General features: G+C 44.3%; 3 protein-coding genes across 3 annotated transcripts; 2 read left to right on the top strand and 1 right to left on the bottom strand.

Moving 5' to 3' along the window:
• Positions 1–1,263: 1,263 nt before the first annotated feature.
• Positions 1,264–6,075, top strand: cenpk (centromere protein K). The gene is made up of 10 exons (XM_069139739.1): positions 1,264–1,326; positions 1,540–1,641; positions 2,145–2,201; positions 3,178–3,241; positions 3,495–3,541; positions 3,636–3,718; positions 3,844–3,942; positions 4,090–4,219; positions 4,297–4,350; positions 4,627–6,075. Exons 1-10 carry the CDS (start codon positions 1,318–1,320, stop codon positions 4,780–4,782), a joined length of 801 nt encoding a protein of 266 aa, XP_068995840.1. The 5' UTR covers positions 1,264–1,317; the 3' UTR covers positions 4,783–6,075.
• A 197-nt stretch (positions 6,076–6,272) lies between these two features.
• Positions 6,273–13,936, top strand: smap1 (small ArfGAP 1). Its single transcript, XM_069139773.1, has 10 exons — positions 6,273–6,543; positions 6,882–7,015; positions 8,121–8,206; positions 8,334–8,409; positions 8,494–8,556; positions 8,643–8,718; positions 10,330–10,457; positions 11,322–11,526; positions 12,287–12,624; positions 13,264–13,936. Exons 1-10 carry the CDS (start codon positions 6,426–6,428, stop codon positions 13,396–13,398), a joined length of 1,359 nt encoding a protein of 452 aa, XP_068995874.1. The 5' UTR covers positions 6,273–6,425; the 3' UTR covers positions 13,399–13,936.
• Positions 13,937–18,857: 4,921 nt separating this feature from the next.
• Positions 18,858–22,100, bottom strand: krt94 (keratin 94). The gene is made up of 8 exons (XM_069139759.1): positions 21,583–22,100; positions 21,166–21,248; positions 20,908–21,064; positions 20,591–20,752; positions 20,303–20,428; positions 19,438–19,658; positions 19,316–19,329; positions 18,858–19,207 (listed from the first exon to the last, which is right to left on the bottom strand). Exons 1-8 carry the CDS (start codon positions 22,000–22,002, stop codon positions 19,158–19,160), a joined length of 1,233 nt encoding a protein of 410 aa, XP_068995860.1. The 5' UTR covers positions 22,003–22,100; the 3' UTR covers positions 18,858–19,157.
• Positions 22,101–22,353: the final 253 nt, after the last annotated feature.

Below are 22,353 nucleotides of genomic sequence, written 5' to 3'. Positions count from 1 at the left end.
CATTACATTTACATTTACATTGCATTTACATTATATTACATTTACATTACATTACATTACATTTACATTACATTTACATTTACATTACATTTACATTACATTACATTACATTTACATTTACATTTACATTACATTACATTTACATTACATTACATTTACATTACATTTACATTTACATTACATTTACATTACATTACATTACATTTACATTTACATTTACATTACATTACATTTACATTTACATTTGCATTACATTTACATTTACATTACATTACATTTACATTGCATTTACATTTACATTACATTTACATTATATTACATTTACATTACATTACATTTACATTTACATTACATTTACATTACATTTACATTTACATTACATTTACATTTACATTACATTACATTTACATTTACATTATATTACATTTACATTACATTACATTACATTTACATTTACATTTACATTACATTACATTTACATTTACATTACATTTACATTTGCATTACTTTACATTACATTTACATTTACATTATATTTCATTTACATTACATTACATTTACATTTACATTACATTAACATTACATTTACATTTACATTACATAACATTACATTACATTTACATTTACATTTACATTACATTACATTTACATTACATTTACATTTACATTACATTTACATTACGTTACATTACATTTACATTACATTTACATTTACATTACATTTACATTACATTACATTACATTTACATTTACATTACATTGCATTTACATTACATTACATTTACATTACATTTACATTACATTTACATTTACATTACATAACATTACATTACATTACATTTACATCACATTACATTTACATTACATTTACATTACATTACATTTACATTACATTTACATTTACATTACATTACATTACATTTACATCACATTACATTTACATTACATTTACATTTACATTACATTACATTACATTTACATTTAGCTGACGCTTTTATCCAAAGTGACTTACAATAAGTTGACCATTTAAAAAAAATTCAAACCAGATAAATTCATGATTTGGGGATTTAATTTGTTGTGAACTTGATCTGCGTGAGTACGGCTCAGAGATTTTATTTTTTTTAAATCTTTGCGTTAAAAAAAAAACAACCTCATTTAAAAGCGCCACTCACTTTAAATGCGCAGTTGTGCGCAACATCAGCGCTCTTCAACACTCCCTCTGACGTCGATGCTGCGTCATCAACGTTGGCGGTATTTTGAAAAGGAAGCCGCGTCGTTGTTGTGGTTTGGAGCTGCGGAGAAAACGTGAGGATTTTGATGGACACGGTGAGACTGAACATCTCCTGACGTAGATCTGCTCATCGTAACAACATGACGTCATGTTTTCACGGTTGTTACGTAGAATATGAGTCTAATGTCAGTTCCACTTTTCACTCAGCTAGCCGATAGCTAGCGGGATGTTTCTGGGATGTTCTGTGAATTAAAACGAATCCGACCGGACCGACTGGATCTGTTGACGTGTGTTGTGTTCATGTTCAGGCGGAGGTGAGAGCCGGCGGCCCGGCAGCAGCCCAGCTGTCGGAGGCGGCTCAGTCCGAACTCATGGACCTCTGCGAGGAGCAGTTTGCTCAGCTGGAAAAGGTAAAATAACGACTTCACGATGCCCACCGGGCTGGTTCTGATACTGTAACGTGTGTTTGGACCCCCACCGGGCTGGTTCTGATACTGTAACGTGTGTTTGGACCCCCACCGGGCTGGTTCTGATACTGTAACGGGTGTTTGGACCCCCACCGGGCTGGTTCTGATACTGTAACGTGTGTTTGGACCCCCACCGGGCTGGTTCTGATACTGTAACGGGTGTTTGGACCCCCACCGGGCTGGTTCTGATACTGTAACGTGTGTTTGGACCCCCACCGGGCTGGTTCTGATACTTTAACGGGTGTTTGGACCCCCACCGGGCTGGTTCTGATACTGTAACGTGTGTTTGGACCCCCACCGGGCTGGTTCTGATACTGTAACGTGTGTTTGGACCCCCACCGGGCTGGTTCTGATACTTTAACGGGTGTTTGGACCCCCACCGGGCTGGTTCTGATACTGTAACGGGTCTTTGGATGTACTGACAGCAGACTGTGTCTGTGTTGCAGCTGCAGAATGACATCATCCTCTGTGAACCAGATTTCTGTGAGAATCCACAAGAACAGGTGAGAAGAATTTATGGACTTTACAGTTTATCTTCTAATTTTACTAATAAAACTTTAAACAAATTGTGTTTTTACCTCAAAAACTTCTCACACGGTTTCATTTCAATAAATGTTTAAATGATCCATTATCTCATCAAAAAGTCTAAAAACTGAAAACAGAACTTTCTTTCCTCTCATCTGCATATAAAACGATATAAACCAGTTGAAACTCGCTCCACCTGCAGCAGCTACGTCACTAACATGCTGTATTAACTGTATTAATAAATAACGAAGTCATAGATGATCAAATATCCGTCAGAGGGAACAAACCAGTACTTTTACTTTAATTTAGCTCCTAATACTTCTGTATTTTTACCCAAGCAGCGTTTTTCATGAAGGACTTGTACTTGTAATGGAATATTTTTACATCGCTGTCTTGGTACTTTTACTTCAGTAAAGGATCTGAATACTTCTTCCACCGCTGGCGAAGAATGTTCACGTTTTCTGTTTACACTTATTAAGGAATTAAAGTTGAATGAGTTAGTTTGACAGCAAACAAACCAAATACTGGTGAACAGCCCACACGTGACCTCGAGCCAAATGAAACTTCTTCCAACAAATATCCGGGTCGTCATCCAGCCTCGGCGGTACAGAACCAACACAGATATCACCACATGTTTCGGAGACTTGCGGCTGGACAGTTTTAAACTGACGAGTGTCTTCGTTTTACTTTCCTGTTTCTCAGAGTTTTAATCTGACGTCTTCATCTGGGTTGAAATCATCAAATAAATATTCGTTTTTTTCACAAAAGCATTTTGCATGATATTGTCTGTGAAATGTGCTCTTATTTATATATAATATAATAATATATATATATATATATATATATAATATAATAGGGCATTTGTGCATTTAACAGATTACTAATCTTTACCTTTAGTTATTTTATATTCTTCTGTGTTGAATATGATGTCATTTCTGTGTTTATGTCCAATAGTCAGTAAAAAGACTGATGTCGATAGAAGCTGAACTGAAGCAGCTGCTGACCGTGGAGCCGAAGTGTAAGTCGTCCATTAATACTTTAATGGATCATAATGTGATATAAGTGTTTACAACTGAATTATTAATCCGTTTCATGCTTCAACTGCATCAAACATTACTTTTTATTCAAGGTTTTAGTATCAGATTCTGATTTCAGGCTTTCAGATCAAATGAAATTGAACGTGTTGGACTGAATATTATATTCTTTAATTTGATAATAACATTGACATCTTTAAATTTTACGTTTTGATTAATTAACTTTGCTTCATCCAGTGCTGGCAACAAATTCAGAAATCTTACTTCAAGCTGGAAAAGAGGAGGTATGTTTCTGTTTTAACAAGAAGAATATTTCTGACTGGAATGAAATGCATCGCTCCTTTTATGAAATCCATCTCCTGCCTCGGTTTCTCACAGATGCTCAAGCTGCGCTCTGAACTGGAGATGATCGTTTCCTGCTGTGAAGCCAAGAGAGACAAACTGAGAGACACTAAAGAAACGTACGTCACCGCTCGGTTACTCTGCAGGCCGTCACTTCACTGAACTTGATCGGGGAATAAAAACGCTTCTCAGGAGAGACTTTCCTTTCGTTTTACTCGGCTCTGAACTTACATGTGTTGTTTAGTGAGCAGAAGTGGCTGCAGGAGAAGAAGCAGGTGCTGCTGGCCACCGCCGATCACGTTCAACGGCTGCAAACGGAAAAGGAGAAACTATCAGAGCAGAGGTGAGTCCCACCGATCCAAAGGACACGAAACGAGTCACAGAGACGTGAAAACGGTTCAAAATAAAACAGTTTTGCAAAAATACATCAGTTTCACTATACTCAGATGTAACTTTGATTTCTGTGCGGTGAAATGGACGAATGTCACAGCGTGTGGAAGGAGATGAAGGCGAAAATCCAGAAGTTGAAGGACTACCAGGAGCGTCTGATGGAGTGTCTGGGAGACGTCCTGGAGAAACACGCTCCTCTTCCTCACAACGAATCCAGCAGGAAGAAGAAGGTGACGCTGCTTCACATCTGAAATCTGTGTTATTAAAAACTCCAGCGCTGCTCACCGTCTTCTGTTCTCACTTTCAGAACGTCGCACACGAGATAACCGGAGACCTGATTTCACTCAATGAAATCCTGGAGGTGAGTTTTCTCCTCGTTGTGAATAAAACCTGCCAGCAAGGTGACGCTTTAATGATTTTCAGCCACACAAATCATCAGTTGAACAATTTAATCTACAAAACAACAACATATCCTGCATTCGTACGAGGGACAAACGTCTTCTCTCCCGATCGCTGCCGTCTCGGTTCAGTGTGCACGACCAAAGAAAGAGAAAACACCACTCTCACTTTCCAAAGCTGCTCTGTTGCTGCAGATTTGTTTGACGCCGGCGTCCCTCTGTCCTCTGTTTACCTGCAGGTGCTCATGAACAAGGTCCTGAACACACCTCACGACCCCTACGTGACCATAGATGACACCTTCTGGCCGCCGTACGTAGAGATGCTGCTCCGCTACGGGATCGCAGCGAGGCACCAGGACAACAACTTCAAGATCCGCCTGGAAAACTTCTTCTGACGCGTCAAGCACCACTCGCCCACCACCACCACCACCACCACCCAGCAGTGGAGAACACCACCACCACCACTCACCCAGCAGTGGAGACCACCACCACCACCCAGCAGTGGAGAACACCACCACCACCACCACCACCACCCAGCAGTGGAGAACACCACCACCACCACCACCACCACCCAGCAGTGGAGAACACCACCACCACCACCACCACCACCACCACCACCCAGCAGTGGAGAACACCACCACCACTCACCCAGCAGTGGAGAACACCACCACCACCACCACCACCACCCAGCAGTGGAGACCACCACCACCACCACTCACCCAGCAGTGGAGACCACCACCACCACCACCACCCAGCAGTGGAGACCACCACCACCACCACCACCCAGCAGTGGAGAACACCACCACCACTCACCCAGCAGTGGAGAACACCACCACCACCACCACCACCACCCAGCAGTGGAGACCACCACCACCACCACTCACCCAGCAGTGGAGACCACCACCACCACCACCACCCAGCAGTGGAGACCACCACCACCACCACCACCCAGCAGTGGAGAACACCACCACTACCACCACCACCACCACCCAGCAGTGGAGAACACCACCACCACTCACCCAGCAGTGGAGAACACCACCACCACCACCACCACCACCCAGCAGTGGAGACCACCACCACCACCACTCACCCAGCAGTGGAGAACACCACCACCACCACCACCACCACCACCCAGCAGTGGAGAACACCACCACCACTCACCCAGCAGTGGAGAACACCACCACCACCACCACCACCACCCAGCAGTGGAGACCACCACCACTCACCCAGCAGTGGAGAACACCACCACCACCACCACCACCCACCAGTCTGCTTGTACAGTGTGTATACATCACTATGAACACTTATGTGATGACTGTCTCTGCTGGGAAAAGAACGACGCTACTGGTTTACAATATATGTGGTAAAGTCTTCCATTCTGGCCTCATACGCATTTTAATTTCAAAAAGACAGAGCACTTAATTTCAAGTTAGTATTCAGACATAATTCAAATATATCAAAAACCTTTTTATACACATTTTTTACTGTATGTTGTGTTCTATCAGATTAGTTTGTGTCGATCAGCGTTCTTTAAACTGGTCTTTAATTGAACTGTTTTTCACGTCTTTAATGAACTTTCTGACACCTTTACATTCCCCAATAATCTCATATAGTATATCTGTAGATTTAGTTCATGTTTACATGTATATATTTTCTTGTTGGTGTTGAATAAATGAAATTTAGCAGATGCTTTATTGTTATTCTAATCAATGATAAGCAGCCAACCAGGAGCCGTCTCTCCTGTCAGTCATCAACCTGAGTGCACTGAGTTTATTTTCTGAAGAAATCTAAAAACTTCCATTCTTCAGAAGCTTTGCGCGTCACGTGACGTCACGCCCGCGGGGTCCAATCCGGTGCGGCCGCCGCGTCAGCGCTAGAACTGGGCGGAGAAGAGGTTCCGGTTCCGGGTGTTTCCGTATCACCACTCGGAGGCGTTCACGCTCTGATTATGGTATTTTACCAGAAACCTTCTCTCGATTGACGACCGATTAAAGTTGAGTTCTTCTTGATTAAGAGAGTCCAGTCGAAAGCCGCGAAGATGACGACCCGCTCGGAGAGGGAGAAGGCCCAGAAGCTGAACGAGCAGCACCAGGCCATCCTGTCCAAAATGCTGCGGGAGGAAGACAACAAGTACTGCGCCGACTGCGAAGCGAAAGGTGTCGAAGATTTCCCTGTTTTTCTGCTCAAAGTGGGATATTTGACTGCGAGCCCGCCGGCGGTGCTAACTGACATGTTACCCGGGTTAGTTAGCGGGCTAAGCTAACTCGCAGCCTGCGGCGGGTCAGCTGACATCTCGAGCTAAACTCAGTGGCTAACCGGCGAGCTAACTTCTGTAAATCTACACAAGCTGCCGGCTTCCACGAGCCTTCAACAGAGAAATTAGAGCCTTCATTTTTATGTCGGGTCATTTTTTTAAATTTATTTTAAGACTGCAGTTTTCTTTTTGGCATTTAAAGTGATAATAAGCTGTTTTTTGTTCTTCTGTCATCAACAGGTCCGAGATGGGCGTCCTGGAACCTGGGAGTGTTCATCTGCATCCGGTGTGCAGGCATCCACAGGAACCTGGGAGTGCACATCTCCAGGGTGAAGTCAGTCAACCTGGACCAGTGGACCTCGGAACAGATCCAGGTACTGTTCTCTGGTCAATGACAGACAGGTCGATGGATCACTTTATTCATCCTCGGAGGGACATGACAGCGTTGTGGCTGGTGCAGAATACAAGAGTCTCCACAGTGGTGCTGTCGGTCTAAGAAACACTTAAACACACGAGAGTCTGAGTCCTGTCGTGCAAAAGGATGAGTGGTGGAACTAGGAACATAAAACCGGTTTGTTTCAGTTCTGTTTACAGTCTGGTGTGAGAATGACTTCCTGTTTGGCTCTTTAAACAGGGAGGTTGGATGAGTGCAGCTGAAGGGGCTCTTTGGTTTGTCCATGTTATGAAGGCGAAGCGATGTGTTGTCAGCAGGCATCCGGTCCTCAGCCACCTCCTCCGGTATCACAAAGCTCAGATCTGACCACAGATCAGCCGTCTTCGTGGCCTCGTTCAGTCCTTCGCGTGGACGCCTGCAGCCAAGATGATCGAGCAGCGACAGACTGATGGAACATTTGGCTGCAGATGTTGAAGGACTCTCGTAGATGTCCTCAGGGTTGATCTTATTGTAATGCATCTTAAATTAACATTATTATGGTGAGAAACTACTGCGTACTTTTTAGCCAGCTTTCTATTGCGACACAGTTCAGTGCAGCGGCGGCGACACATCTGAGATCTTCTCTTACTTCCCATAATGCATCTTGATGGTCTGTCCGTGCTGCACTTATGTCCTTTAGAAAGGACCATAATAACCAGTTTTCAACCTGCAAATTACCGTCGACGTGAACATGAGTCATAATAACAACTTGGGGAATTTTTTTTATTTTTTTTTATAAAAGCTCCAACAAAATGTCCAGACTCATATTTTTTAATGAAGAAGTGCCTAAAAGTTAAAGAAATATGTGTCTCATATCAGGACATTAATGAAGTGCTGTTATGTTCATGCTTAATGTTTTTATAACCCGAACATGTTGAAGTTCACCGTCATACAAATGTCTGTACGTTCTCCTAGAAGAAAAGTGCCACGGAGGATATTGAACAACTGTTTGGTCGCTGTTGTGATGAACAAACTAATTAAATATACTCGTGGTATAAGAACCTGATTTGAACAGCTGTGTTTACACGTTTGGCTCCTTTTCTCAGAGTATACAGGATATGGGCAACACCAACGCCAGGCAGCTCTACGAGGCCAACCTTCCAGACAGCTTCAGAAGACCTCAAACAGACCAGTATCCTTCTCAACCAACACACACACACACACACACACACACACACACACACAAACTAGAAAAGGTCTGGTTCTTTGTTTTGGTCCGTTTTTCGTTGCCCGTCGTTGTTTCTTAACTCTGATCTCAGAGCAGTGGAATTCTTCATCAGGGATAAATACGAGAAGAAGAAATACTACAGCAAGAATGTGACCAATGGCAGCAGCGTATGTATTTATTCTTTCATACAAAGGGGATGTGCTGTTCATCTTCTTCTTTTTGTCCTAACTGAGTTTTTGTATGTTTTACAGCCAAAAGATAGTAAGAAGGAGCGAGAGCCGGACAGAGGGAGCAAGGTGTCGTCTTACAACAAGGTAAGTCGCTCCTTCGTTAATAAATCCATTAAACATTTATGATCCACGCTGAGTGGTGAACAACCGTTTTATGTTTTTTCCCACAGAGTGAAGAGTCCAGGTCCGTTCCAAAAAGCAGCCCTGCGAAGACTTCAGAACCGTCTGTGAACCTCCTCGGACTCGGTGAGTCAGAAACCAACTCACAGGGAGTTTATTTCATTCTCTGGTTGTTTTCTGTTTATCAGCTGTCAGTTGGATGATCATGTAAAACTGGTTTTTGGTCTGGATTCATTATATCTGTGTGCATACGATGGGTGGGTGGTCGCTGCAGCGTGTCCACGCCGGGGTGTTGCTGAGATTTTTCCGTTTCCTCCCCAACATGTTCAGTCTGCATAAATCTGTTACCTCCGCTGCTCTTTGCTGAGTCATGTTCTCACTGCAAACCAGTGGCTCCACATTTATTGATCAAACAGAGAAAACGTGATCTTTAAAAGGCTTGTTGGCGTTAACAGCTGGTTTCTGAACGTGAAACGTACATCAGGACGACGTTTTTAAACTCCGTTTTGTCCTCAGACCTGTCGTGCGACAGTAACTGGAGACTGGAGGCATGTTTGCATGCAGCTGCCTTGCTCGTCTACCAGTTGCCTCTGAGGCGTTTAGGGAACATCTGCGAATTGAAGATGCATTAAACAACCCTCCTCTAAACTGCATGAGACCTTCAGATTTGTTTTGTAATGACATTTGATTTCTTTTAAAAGGATTTTATAAAATTGTCGTTGAAGATAGTGTCGTAGTAATTTGTGTTCCTTCCATCTAACCGACTGCAGCCTCACGTCTCCCTCTGTGCTGCCATGAAGTCTTTTTAAGCTTTGAACTATAAGATTCTTCCTTCAGCTTGACTTTAAAAACCACGGTGAGTTTTGTTTTGGTGAGGTAACAGGAGGAAGTGCGACGGCTCATTTATAATCGCAACAAACTCGTAACTTCTTGTTTTGTTTCCAGACTTGATGTTCATGCAGGTTTTAACATGTTTTGGTTGGAACTGGGACAGACGGTAAAATGATGTGATGTGAACTGGTTAGAAACAGGATGTGTCAAAGGGTCAACTCTTCATAAAAGGAGAAGACAGCTGATCTCACCGGATGATAGCAGCCATGTTGAAATGTGGCGTGTTGTTGTAGAGAGGTAACTTCAGGTTGGAGTTTTTCCGTTGCTGGATGACTCACAGTCGATCTCCCGGTACATGAATGAGGTATATTTCTGTCCCGATGTATGAACACAGGTTTTGTTTGAACGTTGTTCTTTGTGATGCGACGGTGCGGCTGAACTTCAAGTTACTGTTTATCTTTTATTTGCGAACTCGTCAGCGAGACATCAGTGATCGATCGCTGATTTGTAGGAAGAATGTTTCACGACAGCCGTTTCATTTACAGTTAAAAAGGAGATGATGTATGAATGTGACCGGCTCGGAGGCGCCTTGCTTTATTCGGATGACATGTTTACTGTTATTACTGTTTTGTGGCCAACGAGCTCAGGAGGGTGAGCTGATTAATTTTTTTTATTGTGCTACTGTGTGTGTGTGTGTGTGTGTGTGTGTGTGTGTGTGTAAACACGTTCTCGCATTAGCAAACACAAGTTCAATTGATTTTCAAACCACATTTCGTAGCAGTTAAACATTGTTATGATTGTATTTATTAATTGTTCAGGTAGAAATGTTCTGTGAGTTCTGTTTGAGTTTTCCCTTGATGGTTATATTCCACCTGTAAATCCAGTTCTTCCACCTGTCTGTCACAGACGCGCCAGCAGCTGCATCGACCAACAACGGTAGCACGAGCACAAGCCAGAACAACGACCTGGACATCTTCGGCCCGATGGTGTCCAACCCGCTGCCCGCCTCCACATCTGCACCTCCGTTTTCTCAGGTAAAATCCAGCAGCGACTCCCCGGCTCGGATTTAATTCAGATTTCGAGGATTGCTCAGCGGGGCTCGGTGCTTAACGGTCTCAGAGTTGTAAAACTGGAAATTAAGTGTGCCGTAAAAAATAAGAAGGCAAATGATAACCATCAACATCAACAGCCCACAAGACAGCAACACGCATCCTGAGAGGAAGTGAACGAAGGAAACAGAAACAGACTTCAGAAGAGGAAGGCAGCGAATCAGACGCTAAGCATATAAATATGGCTTTCAATGTTGTTTATTTAGTGATTAATCATTCATTTCAGAAATTCAAAGCCTACCGAGATGTCTTTTGTTTCCTCTATATGAATGAAATATGTGTTACGATATGATGATGTGCTTTTGGTTTTGTTTGATCAACGTAAAGATACGATATATTTACAACGACGTAAACAAAGAAATCGACTCATCTCAGAGGACTTTACAAGGGCACATTTAACACGTAATTATTATATAATGTAGTGTAAATACATTTATGCTTAATATAATCAGATAACAACTTAATTTTAATGGTAAAATAACTTGTTGGGTTTGGAGGATTTTACTACTCACAACTTAAATGTCAATATTATCATAAAAGATTAATAGTTTAATAATATACAAAGACTTTATATCAAAAAGGAGCAATTAGACAACCTTTCTTTTTACCTTTTAGTTCCATATGGCAGATATTAAATGAATAATTTAAATACTTAACTGTTACCGAACACTTACACAACCAATAATCAAAACAAACAACGTACCGACTCTCCGCTCATGATCCATTAAACCTGGACGCGAGAACATTCATCGGCATCCTCTAAACCTCAGGACCCTCTTCCTCCGTCAGGTGAGCTCCAGTAACTCGGCCAGCACCCCCACACAGGCTCCAGCAGGGGGCGGAGCCAGCTCAGGGTCCGGACAGGGAGACCTCGACTTGTTCAGCGACAGCAGTAGCAACGTTAAAACCGACGACGCGGCCAAGAAGCCTCTGTCCAAGGACTCCATCCTGTCTCTGTACGGGACCCACAGCATGTCCCAGCAGGCGCCTGCAGGTGATTCACATACACTCAGAAACACTGGAACACAACAGCTTAACTTTTTGACCTGCTAATATTATTGTATTTGAAATGTCACCGCTTTACAGAAATCATCTTGATATATTGAGAAAAATACATACAGTATTTAAACCCAAAACAAAAGTTACAAAAAGAAGCCACTGTTCAAATGTTTAATTTTTTTTAATTTTTTTATTAACACAAGCAGCTTCACACGAATTTGACCCTTTTATTGGCATTTTTGATTTAAATCAGGAACTATCTGACTAAAGTATGAATAAGAAGATTACAAACAAATCTCATAAGACATTTGATGGCAGCTTTTCGTTCTTGAAAGCTGTCGATACTCAGACGCTTCTCATAATGTCGTTTTTATATCGAAGTAATGAGGTTTGATAGTCAACCCCTTGTGGCCCTCAGTGGTATTGCAGTTTAGGTCTCTTCTGAATCAGCTTCGTTCTTCAGACCGGGAAGCTGAGCCCACTTTTATTCAGAGTTTACGCCTCAGACTCTGGAAACCCCCAGAAACATGATCTTCTCACCAGGATCATGCTGAGGTGATGAAACATGTGGTGACATCACTACATCTGAATCCACGAGGAGCGAGTACATGCTTGCTGGTATTTCCCAACTTTCCCAACCTGTCGTCCTGATGAACCGACGGGTTCCTTAAACAAACAACCAGATGTTCAACAGATGTTGGATATCTTCCCAACATGACACCATACCTCTGTTATCTCCCCCTTCCCCCCTCCAGCTGGCATGTTCATGGGCCCCTCCCAGATGCAGTTCCCTGTCCAGGCCGCTGCTGGTTACCAGGCCTTCCCTGGCATGGGCACCGCCATGCCGCCCACCACCGTCATGGGCGCCATGATGGCTCAGAGCGGGGCAGCCATGATGGGGCCCAGTCCGGGGATGATGGTGGGGATGACGATGCCCAACGGCTTCATGGGGAACGCCCCCGCCGCCGGGATGATGGGCATGGCCCCCCGGATGATGGGGCCACAGGGTGGCGCGATGCCCGCCGGCATGGTGCCCGCTCAGGGCATGTACACCATCCAGCCGGGGCAGCAGGCTCAGTGGAACATGGGTCAGGTACGTTCTCTGTTTGAGTTTGTTTAACAACGACGCCATGTTAAAGCTCTGTGGACACACCCAGCTGGATGATGCAGTGCACAATGCATCATGAAGCACTAGATACTCCGTGGTGGGACAGAGCAGCCAGAAGCCACTAGATGGCAGCACAAGCATGATTTCAGAGTAAGAGTTGTGTCCCAAATCCTGAATGCACTCAGAAGAATTTAGTTGTAGAGTGTAGAGTAAATAATTAAAAACTTAAATCATAAATGTGTTGCTCATAGAATCTGTTCTCCCACAACGCAATGATGCTCACAGCTAGAAATAAATAAATATATTTTTATGTAGCACCTCCAAAATATCACCATTACATTTTTTATTGTATTATTTTATTACATTTTATGTCTGTTTGTAAAGTTTGTGTCTTTCTAAAGCACAATTATTGGTTTAGTATTAAACACTATGTTGATTAAGTTTGACGTAATGTGACAGCGTGCAGACGCTCTCCAGAGTTCAATGATAAATTCCTGAGCACTATTGTTAAAAGTTTGTATAGTCATGTGTAAATAATAGAATAATAATTCTCTGACGGTGCTTCCTGCTACCTAGAACAAGGCAGTGTTTTGTGACTCGTCGTGACCTCTGTGCCGTCCTCAGGTGAACCAGCAGATGTCCGGGTTGGCTCTGAACGGTGCGGGGGGGCAGATGGCCTTCGGTCAGCCTCAGTCAGCGATGGGCGGGTGGGCCGCCACCGGGTCCGGCCAGACTCTGAGCACACAGCTATGGAAGTGAGCCTCGGAGCAGGTCGGTGGTCGGGCGGAGTCGGGGGTGGTGGTCACAGAAAGTGCAAAGTATAATGTTGTGCTTGTCCGTGCCGCGCTGCGAACTGAAGCCCACTTCATCACGGACCAGCCTTCACAACATGAAAATTGTTTCTCTTTTTTTATTATTTTTTCCTCCTCCTCCCTCTCTGTCTCTCTTTCTCTCTATTGTGTGAGTGAATTGGGAGATAAACAGGACTACAGCCTGGCAGTTTCTGCCTGTCGTATGGTTTTTGATCATAACTTTTATTTTCCTTTTTTGGAAAAAAAATTACAATGAAATAACAGTCCCAACATTGACATATCAGAGAAGCTGCAGGACCAGTTACACGAGCTTTTATTGTATCACTGTATCATTATAAGATTATAGGACATTTAAATGAATAGTATTTAACGGGAGAGGACGTGACTATCGAGTCGGTTAGTGCGGCTCCCAAATGTACAGCGCTGTATAACCTTCTTTTAAAGTACTTGTGGTTCCCCTATAAAATTAAAGTGATAAAAAAGAATTAGCTTTCATGTGTCTTCTGTGATTGAACCGTTACATTTTCTGATGGCACAGCGTCCTGGTAAGAGGATCGGTGTTAAACATTCAAAGGTAATTAGAGGGCTGCAGTGATTTTAAGTGCTAGTGGAGAATGTGGCTCAAACCCGGTGTAGAAGGACGACCTGGTTCTGCACCGCTTTAATGAGCTCCATTCAAGCCTGGGATTCACTCAGCACCTCATCCAGGTTTCTACTGAACCTTAAGCTCTGAACTGATCCCTCCTCAGACAGGAACTATTGTTCCTGTTTGATAAGCGATGAAAAAAAAAAACTGCTTTTAAAAATCTTGTTAATAGCTGCAAAATACACATTATATTCTCTGATGAACAAGGTCTATAGATAAGAAAAAACAAAAACATTTGTGAGGTTGAACCAAAAAATGAATAAAAATGAGAGAAACTCCCTAAATTTGAATGCAAGCTATCAGAGGAGCCTCGTTCCAAACCTCAGGATCATCGTTCAGTTCTGCTGATTTTACTTCTGTGAACACTGAAAACCTTCAGAGCTGTGATCAAAGCATCGGCAGATACAAACCTGTTCCATAAATCAGTCCTCAAATGATTGTCAATCATTATGTGCAATGTGTTTTCTTCAAATCTGCATATTAAGCAGGTTTCTGTTAATCACCAAGATGTTGAGAAACTGATGATGGATGTTTCTTTTTGGCATCGCCAGCGTTGTGAATCAGTCCCAGACATGATGAACGACAGCCACAAGGTTTCTGCGGTTTGGAAACTAGTTCAGAAATGAATTGAATCTCAGGAGTGTGCGGATCAGTAATGCGAGTCTCCTGCTGAACACCTGCAGGAAACCACCAGGTGGCAGTAGAGCATTCATTTAAACAAGAGAAGTGAATTTCTCTGTTAATCTGTGGCCTAAATTACCTAATTTCAATATGCAGTTTATTATCTATGCTTTCAGTGCAAATATGCACATACCATATTTTTCATTTATATTCTCTAATAATCTAATTTAATGTGTAGTTCCCTGATTTAATGCATTTGCTTGTACATTTCTTACAGAGCTGAGCTTTCCCTTCTTCTATTGCTTATAGTGTCACATAAAGTTTAATACTACAACTGCTTTTTTTTTTATATAGTTGGAGCAATGAATGGCCTCTTGTTGAAGTTTCTTGCAGGGTTTGGAAAATCATTGTCAGACCGTGTGTTTACAGTCAGTAGCAGTTTTGTTTGGAAAATGTGTCTCACTGCCTCCGAGCAGCTTCTGTTTTCACCGGGTGTGATGCCTACTGAGTTTTGTGCCTTAATTAGGATTTTAACAGAATACATATTTTTAAAGACATGCAGGTTTTTGTCTCTCCACCCAGTGCATGCTGGGATGTGCTCCAGTGCCCATGGGAAGCTTTAGAAGTGAAGACGTTTTACAGTCACTGCAGAAAAATGCCAAAGAATCAAAGCCATTCTTTGCACGAGCTCACTCCTTCACAATAGACTGCATTGTGTATCGAATGCTGCTAAGCGGTTGTAATATGTATTGTATATATGTAAATCTGTTATAAGCTTTGCCCGAGTAGATCCGTCCTGGTCCTAAAGCTCTTGGTATTTTAAGCAGGGTGTGTCTCCTCAAACCAGCCCTACCTGTTAGACTCCCCCCTTTCAGCCTCCCTGCTCCACCAAGTCAGAGCCTCATGCTTTCTTATTAAAAAAGTGTCGGTCACACAGCAGGAGGCCAGAGTGAAAAGTGTGTTGGATGTTGAATACACTGACAGTGACTGTTCCTGCTTCCAACAGACATGCAAACGGATGAAAAACCACATCTGTCTCATGCTTGGCCGGGCCGAGAGCTCCATTTGCTCTCGTTCCACCCTCCACCTCCCAACTGGTCCCTCGCTTCGCTGCAACTCAGGGATCCAGCCTGAAAACTTTCACAGGAAGGTCTGATACCGTTCAGTGTCTGAGACCTTTGGCAGAGAGCTCAGGCATTCCTCTCAGCTGGTGTGTCAAACCTAACACTGCTCCAGAATAGAGTCCACCATCCGAGTGAAGAATGTTTCTTCTCTGCAGCACCTTAATGGACTTTTTGACCCTGAGACATCAACATTCCTGCAGATAAGGACTCAGGCTCCACTTTAACTGTTGCAGACGTGACTCATGCTTAACTAAACATGTCACTGACTGGACAGATTAATGCAACTTCGGTTAAAGTCCACACTGAAACACAGCAGGTACATCGAGTGAAGGTTTAACTGATTAGACCCTTTACACTCAAGCTCCTGTATGCTAAATTCCTGCTAGCAGCTGGCTAGCACAAACCCTGAAAACAGCTGGTCAGACTGTCCAATCATAACACACCTACTAGCACCTTGCTAATTAGCGCTACCAATTTACATTTCAACACTTTTTGGAGCAGACCTCTAGTGGTTCTCAGTGGTATTGCACTTTGAGGCACTTTCGCATTTGCCTCACTTTTCCAATCCGGAAGCTCCGTCCATTTTTATATACAAACTATGGTACAGCAGAGACAAGCCAGTCGGTCACTCTGACTTCTTTGGTTTGAGGTCTAACAGTTGTTTCCCTCTTTTTCCTTCATGCTAAGCCAACTTCTCCTTCTAGCTTCATATTAACCATGAAGATAAACAGGGTGATATCCATCTCAGCACTTAACGAGAAAGCGAACAAGTGATTTTCAAAATGCTGAACGGCTCTTTTCTGTGTAATTTAAAGCTCGTGACACTTGATAAGTTGTTAAAACACATCGTGACGAACAGCTAACGACTGCAGATCCTCTCGCAGGATGTGGAGAAGTTTACACATATTGTGGGAAAGTTCCTGTATTTAAAGACGGGAAGCCTGTAAGTGTCCAAACGACGCTGACTTTCATGTTGAACTCGTCATTAATTGAACTGAGATGAACTTTCGTGTCAAGTGTTTTCCTGACATCAAGTGAAAAACATCTTCTCTGCTGCCATGATGTCACTGTCTGTTCGCCTCGGGTGATCCTTGAATGACATTCAGCCACGACGGGGAGAAAATACTGAAATGACTGTTGGCAAATTTGGCATTGCTTTTTATCAAACTCCATTATGTAGCCATGAGCAGACAGTTTGCCTTTTCATAAAAACCTACTCATTTGGCTTTTTAGTTTGCCTCCCCCTTATATCTTTATCAATTATATCCATCATTCACCGACATTTCTTCACAGCTCTTGTTTAAGTGATGACAGATCGTCATTATCAGGGCGGCTCCACTACAAATTGATGTAAGTCCTCCAGCCGCTCCCACTTCCAGCTGCGGTGGCGTGTTGCTGGTTTACAAATGATTCATAAAATGATTGATGGTGTGATGGTGAACCGTCACAGTGCAGTTCTGGTGTTTTAAAAATCCACCAAAGGCTCCTTCATAGAACAAAGTGGCCTTTCAGGACTATGATCTCCGTCCTCGACCCTCCCCTGACCAATGTTCCCTGAACGCCTCACATGCTGACAGTGACCAGATGGCAGTTGTACACATAGAAGACTCTAAAACTATGAAGACAAATTAGACTCATGCATATTTAATGATCTACAAATGATAAATGAGATGTCTACAACAATTTTAGCGTAATTTCTGGTACCCACAATACCAATCGACACATAAGCAATTTGAACACACGTGTAAACAAATGTCAAAAAAATGTGTTTGGCATTCTTTTTTATATATATTTCCAGACTTTATAACTCAATGAGGATTTGGTTTGTTATTGGAAGCTTTAACATTTGTACTGCATCTCTACAGATTGTGAAACCCCCTGAGGCAGATTTGGGAAATCTGGACAATTGACTTATGATGAAAAAAGGAAGTCATAAAGGCACATTGTAAACATGAGAAAACATGTTTCATTTGTACTTTCCATAGTTTACTCTTAACAGGCCCGCCGGGTTAAACACGAGGAGGGGGGGGGGGGGGTCTGATGTCGATGCGGCCTCTTCTTATGACTTCTGCTTTGGATTTTCATATCCAATTACTAAGATAACTGGAAGGGCTTTGTCATCTGCTATCATTATAACAGGGTGGAAGAGACACTGATGTGAAACAAAACAGGTCCAAATATGGGAGAGTGAAGCTCCTCCGAGACGGTTGGAAACCATAGTTTGATCCTCTCTTAATCTCTCTCTTCTCTTCTACTCACATTAAACCAATATTTAAGAATGATGAGCTCTTCACAGGATTTCAGTGTAATCTCAGAGCGGTAACTGCTGACCTGAACAGACTGCAGAGGCTCAGTCTCCTTCTTTACTCACGAACATAACAATCCCGTCTCTCATTTGTACAAAACAAATGAAGTCACCAGCAGCCGGGGAGCCACGCCCTTAATGAGACTTCATCATAACAGCTCATTGGACATTTGCTATCAGTCAGAGGTGATAAAAGAGGCCAGCAGTGATAGCACCTGTTTCCACAAAGAGTCTCTGTACGGTTCCTCACTGTTTGCGTTCCCACTCGGTGTTTCTGTCCTGAGTCGTGTGTGTTCTCGTCTCTAGGTGACAGGGGTTACACAGTCTTCGTGTTACACTGTTGAAAAAGCCTCTGGGGCAAAGATTAGTCAACCGTGTGGGTGTGTCTTGTTTAAAAACCTCTGAGGGCAAACCTTCGGGGTCATTTTGTTTTATTTGGTCCCATAACTTGCACTTATTGCAGCGTTTTCAGCTGCGCTCTCTGAGCAGCCGTTTCCTCTGAATCCAAACACTTTGCACACTGGAGCTGTTCAACCATTGTTCACCCTTTTCCTGACAACGGCCCCATTACATAACAACCCCCCCAGTATCCCACCTCATCATGGGTGTCATGCAGTTGCCATGGCGACTGTATAAACACAGTGATGTTATGGAAAAAGATGTAGACTTTTTTGGGGGGAGGGACTGAAATACCAATAAAGGCACAAAAGTTTTATATTCACCAGCAGATTTATTTTTCAGACAAGTCACACACACCCCCCCCCACACACACACACACATACACACACACACACACACACACACACACACACACACACACACACACACACACACACACACACACACACAGTGCATCAGGGAGTTCTTCTTCTGATTCGCAGATGTCATTTCATAAACTTTAACACCATTTTTAACATTCTTCAGTAGAGTTTCTCTCATCTGGTGGAACATCTTTTATTGGTTGGAGTGTGTGTGTGTCTGAGAACAGCTTGTCCTGCCAACTGGACCTTCTAGCTGGAAGTGCGCACGGTGGTGGACGTGAATGTGGTCTTTGAGCCGCCTGTTACAAAAGAGAAGGAAAGAAATCATGACGGCGGTGCTTCAAGCTTTTATTACAGTAACGGCTGTGTTGCTGCGTAACATCTTGCTAGATAAAAGCATCACTTACCGGTAGACATCGGTCTAAAATGAGGGCGAGGGGAGAGAAAGAAGGAAACACAGTGAGTGAAGATGCCTGCTGAATTATTTTCCAACTGAGTAGATGTAACAGTGTCCTGAGTCCTCGCCTACCTGGACTCCTCCGTCTCCAGCAGGCTCCTGTAGGTGGCGATCTCCTGCTCCAGCCTGGTCTTGATGTCCAGCAGCATCTTGTAGTCCTGGCCCTGCTGCTCGATGCTGCTGCGCACGTTGGCCAGCTCTCCCTCCAGCATGTTGATGGTGTTCTGGAAGCCGCCGAGCATGGCGCTGTAACGGCCCTCCGTCTCCCTTAACGTGTTCTCCAGCGCCCCTTTCTGTTGGAGCGGGAGGGAAACAGAAGCTGAATTCATGCATATCTCCATCTCTGCTCACACTCGCAAACCAGTTTACTGCAGTACATCGGTAGTAATCCAGCAGCCACACCCTTTATTCAATATGTCAGACACAAAAGCATGTCTGTGTTTGTGTAGGATCTTAACTCCCTTTATGAAGGAGTTAACAGCAGAGGCATGTGAACAGGATTTGGAGTGTTTGCGTTCTTCTGACGCTCCTCTGCTGTTAGAGGAGCTGTGTGCTTGTTGCTGAGTCCAGCCGGGTTCAGATCATCTACAGGAGGGAAACCTTCCAGCCGTCCAGCTCAGCATTCCTTCAGCTTTCTTCCAGCTCTTTTATGTCTGCCAGAATTTGAACAGATGTCTGTGATCTGTTTACCCTCCCTCCCTCCCTCCCCCCTCTCTCCACAGCTCCCATCATCCTTATCTCCTCTTTCCCTCCCTTCCTTCTCAGAGTAAATCCTCCTTCTTTTACCCTCCCCTCCCGTCTTCAACCTCTGACACTGTCTGTTTCTCTATTTCTCCCTGACGAGACGGCGAACCAGCGAATTTTGCTCATATAAGGCAAAACCAGTGAGATGTGAACAGATGGGTTTCAGGGTTGTTGTCTTTTTTTCCGTTCTCACCATGCTGAGCTGAGACTGCAGCTCGATCTCCAGGCCCTGCAGTGTGCGCCTCAGGTCATTGATCTCCGTCTTGGACGTCTGAATCACCTCTGTGCTGACGGCCACCTGTTTGTTCAGGTCCGCCGACTAGAGCGAGAAACAAAAACACAAGCGTTAGACGTCTCTGTGATTTCTTGTCTTCGTTTCACAGAAGATTATATTTAATCACAGCTTCGACCGCCGAGGGAGTGAACCCGTTCATTTGCAGCGTGCCGGTTCCAGTGTGTGTTTATGGGAAAGTCTTCTCACCTTCTCATTAAACCAGGCCTCCTGGTCGCGACGATGTTTGTCAGTGATGGATTCGTACTGGGAGCGGATCTCCTCCATGACTCTGTTCAGGTCTTGCTGAGGTGCGGCATCCACCTCCACGTTGATTGTGCCACTCAGCTGGGAACGCATCGCTGCCAGCTCCTGAACAACCACAGGATGGGAAGAGAAGTCAGCATTAAGATGTGTTTGCAGAGTTGAACGCAGCTCTACAGGTGGGATGAAGCGGGGCCGTGTTGGCATCGCAATCGTCGCCGCTACAACTGATCTCCAGATAGATTAGAGGATGTGTCAGTCACCTCTGCGTGGTTCTTCTTGAGGTAGGCCAGCTCATCCTGCAGGCCTTCGATCTGCATCTCCAGGTCGGCCTTGGTCAGCGTGGTTTGGTCCAGCAGACGGCGGAGGTTGGCGATGTCGGCTTCGACCGACTGGCGCATCATCAACTCGTGCTCGAATCTGAACAGTTTGGACAGCGGAGGACACCAATGTGAGCTTAAACTTTCCTCTTTTTCTTGACGTTACCAGGATGAAGGTCAATTACGACGAGTCGGGCTTACTTGGTTCTGAAGTCGTCGGCAGCCAGTTTGGAGTTGTCAATCTGGAGCAGGATGTTGGCGTTGCCGATGGTTGCGCCCATGATCTAAAGAAAGCAGAGACAGTGGGAGGGGGTGTCGAGTTACACATTTCACTGGGAAGTTACTCGTTTTGTTAATTTAGTTTTGGTTTTGCTCTGTTGGCAGAATTGGACACGAATACATCTGTTAACATCGAGTGCTTCTCGCTCATCATCCTCTGAGGTGCAGCTGCTGCCTTTGATTAGACCAAGAGGTCATGGTGCCATGGTGCCATGCATACTACACGTACTACAACCTTTTATCTATCTTTATTTATCCTCCTTTATCCTTTAATCATTAACAGCATTGTAAATTTTTGCCCTGTCTGGTGTTGAGGCTGATGAGGCTGAGAGAACCTACCTTGTCCTTCAGGTCGTTGATAATGGCCCAGTAGTGGCTGAAGTCCCTCTCGGCTGCGGGGCCCTTCTGCTCGTAGTACTCTCTGATCTGCACCTCCAGCTTGGAGTTGGCCGCCTCCAGCGAGCGCACCTTGTCCAGGTAGGAGGCCAGGCGGTCGTTCAGGTTCTGCATGGTGGCCTTCTCGTTCAGGTGCGCCACGCCCTGGTCCATGGCGCTGGACAGGTCGAAGCCCCCGGTGCCGCACATCATGCCGCCTCCAAACCCAGAGGAGACCATGCGTGCGGAGGAAGAGGCGATGCGGGGGTTTCCTCTGAAGCTGGACCCTGACACGCTGTAGGCCTTGGGAGCACTGGATGTGAAGCTGCGGGTCGATCTGGTGACCATCGCAGGACCGCTGGACATTCCCTGGGAGTAAAACATGATGGCTGACTGTCTGCTGGTGAAGGGAGGACACGAAGAGAGAGGACACGAAGAGAGGGGACCGTTACACAGCTGTGGACGGTGGCAGGACTGTGGAGTTTGATAGAAGGAGGCTTCATATAGTGCTGGATTTGGGGCGGGCCGGCCAGCAGGAGGGAGGAGGACGGGGGAGGAGGGGGGAGGAGGGACTTTTCCTTCATAGTTTAGCCGTGGGCTTGGCAGAACCCCCATTTGTTTTTCTTTAAGGGCCAGGGTTCAGTTTCTTTCCACCCCTGTGAGGAAACTGTTGTGGAATGTGTGTGTGTGTGTGTGTGTGTGTGTGTGTGTGTGTGTGTGTGTGTGTGTGTGTGT

Source organism: Embiotoca jacksoni, unplaced genomic scaffold (assembly GCF_022577435.1).
Source record: "Embiotoca jacksoni isolate LCO1_2020_lvr unplaced genomic scaffold, fEmbJac1.0.p SCAF_85, whole genome shotgun sequence".
NCBI classification, from domain to species: Eukaryota; Metazoa; Chordata; class Actinopteri; family Embiotocidae; genus Embiotoca; species Embiotoca jacksoni.
This window is presented reverse-complemented; position numbering and strand designations above follow the sequence as displayed.